Source organism: Antechinus flavipes, chromosome 1, assembly GCF_016432865.1.
Source record: "Antechinus flavipes isolate AdamAnt ecotype Samford, QLD, Australia chromosome 1, AdamAnt_v2, whole genome shotgun sequence".
Lineage (NCBI taxonomy): Eukaryota > Metazoa > Chordata > Mammalia > Dasyuromorphia > Dasyuridae > Antechinus > Antechinus flavipes.
In genome coordinates, this window is record NC_067398.1 from 423804913 (window position 1) to 423815258 (window position 10346).

Genomic DNA, 10346 nt, shown 5'->3' on the forward strand with positions numbered 1-10346 from the left:
ATGTTTTAGGGGAAAAACACTATACATATTAATACTTTAAATTATACCAGTCTTGGACTTAGGAGAATGATACTACAGCTTCAGAGTCTTTATTTAGCAATGGGATTTCCTTTATAATATGAGCAGTGGTCTCTAAAATATGGACATAATCCAGGATCGCATAGCTTCAAAGTGTCTAAAACTAAATTTGAATTCAGGTCTTTATGACTTCAGGGTCCAGTGCTCTATCCCTTGTAATACTTTGCTGCCAGAGATAAATCGTTCCCTAAAATTGTAGGTGGATCTCTAATTATTTTTTCTTGTTTATCTTATGGTATCATATGTCTAAAACTGAAATATAGACTTCAACCAATGATTATGGTTTTGCTTTCTATTTCTCTCTGCAATTCAACTGGAAAGGAAGGAATGATGAGAGTAAGATTAGGTGCTGGAAAAAGGAAAAGGAAAAGGGGCAGAAAAACTGAAACAGATTGGATAAAATCACTTGTACTGAGCATATATCTTCTCTCTTTCCAGTCTCTTTTTCTTAAAAAAAAAAAAAAAAAAAGGCGGGGATGGAAATTAATTCTCTTAGGTTCTCCACTTATTTATCTGACCATTGCTTCTCAGTCTCTTTTGTTGGATCTTAATTCAGATAACAATTACTAATAACATAGTCCCCCAGGATACCATCCTGGGCTCTCTTCCATCCTCCATATATATTTTGTATCTAGTTATCTCATTAGTTTCCATGAATTTAATGATCACCTATGTACTGGTAATTCTCAAATTTATTTATCTAGCCTTAACCTTGGTGTTGACCTCCAGTTTTGTATCTACAACTGCCTTAGAGATATGGTATCACAAACTGGATGTCTTATAATTATCTCAAATTCAATATGTCTCAAAATGACTATATTATCTTTTCCCTAAAACCTTCCTTCTTCTATACTTTCTTATTATTTGGTAGGTACTACCATTTTCCTAGTTATCTATGCCCAAAATTTAGTTGTTATCCTAGAATACTCACTGATGCTCATTTCCCATGTTTAATCACCTGACAAGGCTTGTCAATTTTACCTTAACATCTCTCAAGTACATTTCCCTTTTATCTTATGACACTGCCATTACTCTTGGGTAAAGTACTTAGATGCTTGCAATCATTAATCTCTCTATTTTTTAACCACTATTAAATTATTTCAATAATTATTCCATTATACTATTGTTTTAGATTTGGTATGACTAGTTCTCCTTCTGTCTTACTCCTAGCCCCACAATTATTTCTCTGAGATATTTACATTTTACTTCCTCCATATAAATTTTATTATATATTCTAACTCTATGGGATGAACAGATAAGTAGCTTAGTGGACAGACTGCTGAATCTGAAGTCAAGAAGTGGTCTCACACACTTACCAGGTGTATAATCCTAAGCAAGTCACTTAGCCTTGTTTGGTTCAATCCCTCACCTGTAAAATAAGTTGGAGAAGAAAATCAAATTACTGCAGTATCTTTTTTTTAAATTAATTAATTAGTTTGATATTTACCCCAGTAACATTCAAAACAATTTTTTTACATTGTTTTTAAGATTTTTGAGTTCTAGGTTCTCTCCCTTATCCCCACCCACAAATAAGAAACCACATGTGAAGTTATGCACAACATTTCCATTAAAGTCAAGTTGTGAAATAAAACATAAATCTTCTATTGTAATGAAAATAAAAATCTTCAAGAAAAATTATGTTAAAAATAAAGAGAGGAACAAAGAAAAATAGAGAATGCTTTGGTTTATGTTAAGACACATCAGTTCCTTCTCTGGATCTAGATAGGAATTTTCTTCATAAATCCTTCAGAGTTGTCATGGATGATTATAGTACTAAGAATAACAAAGTCCTTTATAACTGGTCATTCATAAACATTGCTGTTACAATATATAGTATATTTCATTTTGTTTATGGAGTATTTTCCAGGTTTGTTTTTTTTTTTTCCCCTGAGAGCACCTGGATCATCAATTCCCAGAGAACAATGCCATGACATCAACTTGCTTTGAATTTTTTTTTTTTACAATTACTATTGCTAATTGTATTCCACCCCATTTATTCTCTCTCTTTCCTTTCATCCTGTTCCTCCTCAAAAGTGTTTTGCTACTGACTACTCCCTTCCCCAATGTGTCCTCTCTTTTATCATCCTTCTCCCCCGTCCCATGTCCCATTTCCCTCCTATTTTTCTACAGGGTAATATAGGTTTCTATACCCCTAATGAGTATATATCTTATTTTCTCTTTGAGCCAATTCTGATGAGAGTAAAGTTCACCAACTCACCAGCTTCTCCCCCTCTTCCACTTAAATGTAAAAGCTACTTCTTGCTTCTTTTTTTATAACAGATAATTTGTACCATTCCACTTCTGCTTTGCCATTTCTCCCAGTACATTCCTCACTCACTTCTTTATTTCATCATTTTTTAAAAGATATTATCACTTCATATTCAACTCATACTTGTGCTCTATATCTATATATACTCCTTCTAACCACCATAATAATGAGAACATTCTAATGACTTTTAAGTATTATCCTCCCATGTAGGAAAGTAAAGAGATAAACTTTATTAATTTTCTTATGATATCACTTTCCTAGTTATCTCCTTATGCTCCTCCAGAGTTCTGTATTTGAAAATCAAATTTTCCATCAGACCTGGTCTTTTCATCACAAATGCTTGAAAATCATTTTTTTCTAGGAAGGATTATTCTGTTTTGCTGAATAGGTGATTCTTGCTTGCAATCCTAGTTCCATTGCACTCTGGAATTTTGTATTCTATGTTCTCCAGTCAGAAGCTAATAAATCTTGGTTTATTCTGACTGGCCTCACTATACTTGAATTGTTTCTTTCTGGATGTTTGTTATTATTTTCTTCTTGACCTGAGAGTTCTGGAATTTGGGTAGAATATTACTGGGAGTTTTTATTTTGGGATATCTTCCAGAAGGTAATTGGCAGATTCTTTCAATTTCTATTTTACTCTCTAATTCTAAAATATCAGAACAGTTTTCCTTAATAATTTCTTGAAAAATGCTGTCCAAGCTTTTTTTTTAATCATGACTTAATAGTAGACCAATAATTTTAAAATAATCTCTCCTGGAATTATTTCCAGGTCATTTGTTTTCCAATGAGATATTTTACATTTTTTTCTTTTATTTGTTTTTGTTTGTTTGTTTTGCTTTATTGTATCTAGATTTCTCATAAAGCCATTAGCTTTCATTTGCTCAATTCTATTTTTTAAGGAATTATTTTCCTTAGTGAGCTTTTGTGCCTCCTCTTCCAATTGGCCAAATTTATTTTTAAGGTATTCTTCTCCTCATTGTGGGCTTTGGATGTAGGAGCTTTGGCTTTGTTATCATCTTCTGAGTGTGTTTTGATCTTGTCACCCACTAACTTTCAATAGTAGAGGATTTTGTGCAGCTATTTTCAGAAATCCTTCTAGGAATTTGACCAAAATCACTCTTATCTGCCCTGGAGCTGTTAGATATGTCCCTACCCCATTGTACCTGTAAGATTTAATGAGCTGGTCAAGGATCTGTTGCCCTGGGCTACCCTGGGACTGCACACCAGACTTTCACCTCTCCACCTCTCCATCAATCTTCTAAGTCCTTTCTCATGTCCCCTGGCTGAGATCCAAAAATCTCCATCACTGCTGCTCATTCAGAGGTCCCACCCTCTGGGTTCTGGTCAGAGGTGGGCCTTGTGCTGTATTGTGCTCTGGGATCCCACTCTAGTTCCACAGATCTTTTCTGCTGACTTTCCAACTTCTGTTTGGTGTGTCTGCTGGAAGCTACCAGAACTGTCACTAATTCAGAGATCTGGCCCAGGTCCTGACTGGGCTGGGGCTGGAGCTGCTCCAGCATGCTCTACAAGAGGACTGCATACTAGACTCCCATCCTGGTGACACAGAGCTTTACTATATGAGCTTCTAAGTTTCCTTCAGCTGGAAAATGTTCTACTCCATGTCTGGGGGTTTTCTGATGCACTAAAATTTGTTTAGAGTCATTATTTAAAGGAATTTGGAGCAGTTTGAGGGAAACATTGGGCAAGTTCCTACCTTTACTCCATAACCTTGGTTTTCCCTCCCACTATTCCAGAATCTTAAAAAACAAAACAAAACAACAACCAAAAAAAAAAATGGCATTATGAAGAGTCACACATGACTGAAAGTAATGAACAACAAAAACTCTATAAAATGACTCTTTACTTTTATATTATTCATCATTATGGATGATTTTCAGACAGATAAAAATAGCATAAAGATAAGAAATTTGCAAATAGGTATCAGAATAGTCATTGAAAATGACTTTTGAGAATTATTAAATGGGAACATGAAGAAGTACATTCAATTTTGGCATATTATCAGACATAAAAACTGATCGTTTCTGAGTTTTAAAAAAAATACATAAATCAAGAAATAAGGAAACCTCAAATAAAACTCTATAGATGTAATTTTTAAAAAAATGCTAATCAATAAGGAGATATCAAAAATACATAGTGAAATAAAGAACTAATATTCCAAAATATCAGTATGAAACAGAAAAAAATTAATATCTATTATAAAAATAATACACACTAAATGAGGATATAATTACATAGTTTAAGGAGCAGTTATGCTTCATTAAAGTAAGAAAACACAAATGAATTGACAACCCTCCCCCAAGAAACTAAAAAGTCCAATCCTGACATCAGTAAAAAAAATAGGAATTTCAAAAGAAAATTCAAAATAAAACAAGTTGTATTTGTGGTATTAAAATGAAGATACTCATTAAAATTATGATAAAATTAATGAATTAGATAATATGATAAAATTGTGAATTACAGAAATTGAATTACTAAGATAAAAATTGAAAAGACACATTTCACAATTGATTCAGCAAGAAAGGGTAAAATTTATGGAAAATAGTATAACCAATTATATGATTACCAAACTTTATATTTTTGTAAATATTTATATGTTTCCTTGAAGTAATACAAATTGCCAGTTTTTAGAAAACCAGAATTATGTTTTCTAAATATCAATCTCAGAATGAGCACAGAAATTATAAAAAGAAAAAATAAGTTCTGATCCTATTGTATTTATAAGTGAACTCTCTCAAATATATAAAGAACAAATAATACCTATGGTACATAATTTAATAAAATATATACATTTTGCATAGTAAATGTAAATCATGAAAAAAAAAATAAACACACAGAGACACACATAAAAGTGAACACTAAAGAACTTCATAAATGAGTTTTGGAGGAAAAAAATCTCTAAACATTAGTTATATTGCTTATACTTTAAAAAAAAAATCTCTCTAACTGGGTTGGATTTACAGAAAAATCCAAAGATATTTCATCATTAACACAATTCATATATGAATACATACCAGAAATTTATAGCAATAAGAGAAAAGCTAAATAATTGAAGAAATATTTCATAGAAGTGTCTTCTTCACACTATTATGCAAAAATTACAATATTGTCCATTTTTTGTCTGGATGTAGTAGGATATAAATTCCAAGGAGGCACTTTATAATGACTGTCTCCAAAGAAATGGTACGTGATCAGCCAATAAAAGGGTAAGAAGACAAATTACATTTCATCCTGTTTGTTTTCCTCTAATACAACCACACTTACTCTTAACTTATTCCAATTCAAAATTCTCTCACCCAGGAGTGTGCTGGTGAATCATTGACAATAACCTCTACCACACAAAAATACATATAACACATGTTTTAGGGTTAATCTTCTTTATTAAAATCTTAGGTCTAATAATAATGATAATGATACCAATAATTGATTTATAGTCTTTGATCATCTCTAAGATGCCAATTTTCAAACTGAAAATTTAACAATTGGTTCTTCTTGCTAATTCAAGATTACTTATGGATACCCCTGACACCAATACATCCTATTAAACTGCATGTCCCCAATCTTCATTTTATTCACTGGGATTACTATTCTTCTTTTTATTATTATACTTTTTTATTTACAAATATAAACATAGATAATTTTTTAGCATTGAAAGTTGAAAATCCTTTTGTTCCAACTTTTTCCCTCCTTCCCCTAACCCCTTCCCCCAGATGGCAGGTGGACCAATACATGTTAAATATGTTAAAGTATAAGTTAAATACAATATATGTATTCATGTCCAAACAGTTATTTTGCTGTATAAAAAGAGTTGGACTTTGAAATAGTGTACAATTAACCTGTGAAGGAAATCAAAAATGCAGGCAGACAAAAATAAAGGGATTGGGAATTCAATGTAGTGGTACATAGTCATCTTCCAGAGTTCTTTCCCTGGGTGTAGCTGATTCAGTACCATTGTTTGGTTCATCTTATTGTTGAAGTGGGCCACGTTCATCAGAATTGATCATCATATACATATAGTATTGTTGTTGAAGTAAATAATAATCTTCTGGTCCTGCTCATTTCACTCAGCATCAATTCATGGAAGTCTCTCCAGGCCTTTCTGAAATCATCCTGTTAGTCATTTCTTAAAGAACAATAATATTCCATAACATTCATATACCACAATTTAGTCAGCCATTCTCCAATTGATGGACATCCACTCAGTTTCCAGTTTCTGGCCACTACAAAGAGGGATGCCATGAACATTCTTGCACGTACAGACTCCTTTTCCTTCTTTAAAATCTCTTTGGGATATAAGCCCAGTAGTAACATTTCTGGGTCAAACTGTATGCACAGTTTGATAACTTTTTGAGCATAGTTCCAAATTGCTCTCCAGAATGGCTGTATGTATTCACAATTCCACCAACAATGTATTAGTGTCCTACTTTTCCCACATCCCCTCTAACTTTCCGCATTATCTTTCCCTGTCATTCTAGCCAATCTGATAGGTGTGTATTGATATCTCAGAGTTGTCTTAATTTGCATTTCTCTGATTAATGATGACTTGGAGCATCTTTTCATATGGCTAGAAATAGCTTCAATTTCTTCATCTGAAAATTGTTCATATCCTTTGATGATTTATGAATTGAAGAATGGCTTGATTTCTTATAAATTAGAGTCAATTCTCTATATATTTTGGAAATGAGGCCTTTATCAGAAACTTTTACTGTAAAAATGTTTTCCCAGTTTATTGCTTCCCTTTTAATCTTGTCTGCATTAGTTTTGTTTGTACAAAAACTTTTCAATTTGATATAGTCAATTTTTTTCTATTTTGTGATCAATAATGATCTCTAGTTCTTCTTTGGTCATAAATTTCTTCCTCTTCCACAAGCCCGAGAGGTAAACTATCCTATGCTCTTCCAATTTATTTATTATTAAACCTAGACCTTCCTGAATACAAACTGAGTCCTCTAGACATTAAAATCCATGTGATTTCTAAAAAATATTTTATCACATCTTAATTCTAACAAGCCTGACTTCCTCAAGCAAATTTCCCTGCCTAGTATTTTTTCTAGTCTACTATTTTTTCCTTAATTAGCAATGGCAATAGTATGTTTATCATGTAGATCTGAGATAATTCTTCCCTAACAATAATGTTAAAGATGCATCTTTTCATTTAATTCATTACCTTTCTTTCTAAACATATGAAATATTTGAGTTTGTAAGGAATATATAACTAAGAAAATATGTTCTTCACTTTACCCTCAATCCATTTTTTTGTCTGAAATTACAGTTTTCCCATTTTTTTTACATGTCAGGATCTGAAATGTTTGGGACTTTGATAGCGTCTATCAAAGTGATTTTCTACAAAAGTTTTAACTTGACATAACTTGAAACTTTCCCCAACCTTCCTATGGCATTATTATTACTCTGTTACATTCTCCACTTACAACCGATGACATCTATCTATGCTGCCAAAATATGGTCTATAAAAAAGACATCATGGAAAATTGCTTAAAGTGTTCCAGGTTCAGACTGAGCTTTCAGAGAGGGATGAGTTAACACCTCGGCTAGGGATGAGTTAACACCCTCGGGGAGAGATGAGTTAACACCTCGGCTAGGGATGAGTTAACACCCCCGGCGAGGGATGAGTTAACACTTCCGCATCTGGCTGGTTATATAGCTGAGACCTGAGCGTCAGTCCCACCAGTCTAAGCCGGTTTGGTGTGGAGCTGTGCGTCTGGTTGTCGGAAACCTACGGATCTCCTTCATTCAGGCTGTTCACTGCGCTACTCGGTACTGGCCATGACGACCTTGGGGACCAGCAGTCCGACTGTGACTGAGTATGTTGTTCGAGTTCCTAAGAACAACCTCAAGAGGTACAATATTATGGCTTTCAATGCAGCTGACAAAGTCAACGTCTCCACTTGGCATCAGGCCAAGATGGAACGGGATCTGAGCTACAAGAAGCTCTATCAGGAGGAAGAGATGCCAGAATCTGGGGCTGGCAGTGAGTTTAACCGGAAGCTCCGGGATGAGGCCAGGAGGAAGAAGTATGGCATCATTCCCAAGGCTTTCAAAGCTGAAGACCAGTCCTGGATACTTAACGTCAATGGCAAAACAGGCAGAAGGTTCAAGGGAATGAAGAGGGGTGGGGTGACAGAAAACGCCTAGTACTACATCTTCAAACAGTGCCCCGACGGGGCCCTGGAAGCCTTCCCCGTGCACAACTGGTACCACTTCACTCCTCTGGCGCGGCACCGGACGCTCACCGCCGAGGAGGCCGAGGAGGAATGGGAGAGGAGGAACAAAGTCCTGAACCACTTCAGCATCATGCAGCAGCGGCGGCTGAAGGACCAGGACCACGATGAGGATGAAGATGAGCATAAAGAGAAGAAGAGCCGGAAGAAGCCCAGTGAGCTTCGCATCCACGACCTGGAGATGAGCTCTGATGACAGCACCAGCAGTGGGGAGGAGGGAGAGAAGGTCCCCAAAAGCAAGAAGAAGGCGGCTCCCTCCAGGGGGGGGCAAGAAGAAGAAGAAGAAGAAGAAGGGCTCTGATGATGAGGCCTTTGAGGACAGCGATGATGGGGACTTTGAGGGCCAGGAGGTGGACTACACGTCAGATGGCTCCAGCAGCTCTGAGGAGGAGGCAGTAGGGAAAACCAAGGTGGTCCAGCAGGAGGAGGAGGGCCCTAAAGGCATTGATGAGAAAAGCGAAAGCAGTGAGGAGAGTGAGGAGGAGAAGCCCCCCGCGGAGGAGGAGAAGGAGGAAGAAGATAAGAAGGCCCCCAACCCACAGGAGAAGAAGAGGAGGAAAGGAGACAACAGGGAAGAGTCGGACACCTCCGAGGAGAGCGACATAGATAACCAGGTGTCCTCGGCCCTCTTCCTGACCAAGAAGAAGACTCCCCCCAAGAGGGAGCAGAAGGCCTTAGGCAGCAGCTCCAGGGGCAACAGCCGCCCGAGCACTCACAGCGTGGACAGCGGCAGCACGTCCTCCACCCTGCGGGCAGCCGCCAGCAAGCTGGAGCAAGGGAAGCGGCAGACGGGACCCAGTGGTCCGCCCGCCGCCAAGCGCCCGAGGCTGGATGCCGGGCCCCAGAGCATCTCGGGGAAATCCACCCCCCAGCCTCAGTCCGGCAAGTCCACGCCCAGCAGTGGTGATGTGCAGTTGACAGAGGACGCGGTCAGGCGCTACCTGACCCGAAAGCCCATGACCACCAAGGACCTGCTGAAGAAGTTCCAGACCAAGAAGACGGGGCTCAGCAGCGACCAGACAGTCAAAGTGCTGGCCCAGATCTTGAAGCGCCTCAACCCGGAGCGCAAGATGATCAATGACAAGATGCACCTCTCCCTCAAGGGGCAATAAAAGCTGCTTGGCCTTAAAAAAAAAAAAAAAAAAAAAAAACAGGATTCCAGGATTCCGTTTTTTTTTTTTATTTAATGATTACTTTATAATGACAACATTATTCCTTGCATTCGTTTCTTTTCCGATTTTTTTTCTCCCTCCCTCCCTCCACCCCCTCCCCTAGATGGCAAGCAGTCCTTTATATGTTGGATATGTTGCAGTATATCCTAGATACAATATATGTTTGCAGAACCGAACAGTTCTCTTGTTGCATAGGGAGAATTGGATTCAGAAGGTATAAATAACCCGGGAAGAAAAACTAAAATGCAGATAGTTCACATTTGTTTCCCAGTGTTCGTTCTTTGGGTGTAGCTGCTTATGTCCGTCATTTATCAATTGAAACTTAGTTAGGTCTCTTTGTCAAAGAAATCCACTTCCATCAAAATATGTCCTCATACAATATCGTTGTCGAAGTGTATAATGATCTCCTGGTTCTGCTCATTTCACTTAGCATCAGTTCATGTAAGTCTCGCCAGTCCTCTCTGTATTCATCCTGCTGGTCATTTCGTTTTGTTTTGTTTTGTTTTGTTTTTTCCTGTTTTTTTTTTTTTTTTTTTTTTTTTTTTAGTGATTCATGATGAATTATCT

The 10346-nt window shown here is 36.9% G+C and overlaps 1 protein-coding gene and 1 pseudogene across 1 annotated transcript; one reads left to right on the forward strand and one right to left on the reverse strand.

Moving 5' to 3' along the window:
* LOC127546337 (ribonuclease H1-like) overlaps positions 1 to 3870 on the reverse strand; it is a 118589-nt pseudogene extending 114719 nt beyond the window's left edge.
* Positions 3871 to 8152: 4282 nt separating this feature from the next.
* On the forward strand, positions 8153 to 9855 carry LOC127543662 (general transcription factor IIF subunit 1-like). The gene is given in 2 exon segments (XM_051969887.1): positions 8153 to 8875; positions 8877 to 9855. Coding segments are annotated over 2 exon segments (1566 nt in total). The 3' UTR covers positions 9720 to 9855.
* The last annotated feature ends 491 nt before the right edge of the window (positions 9856 to 10346 follow it).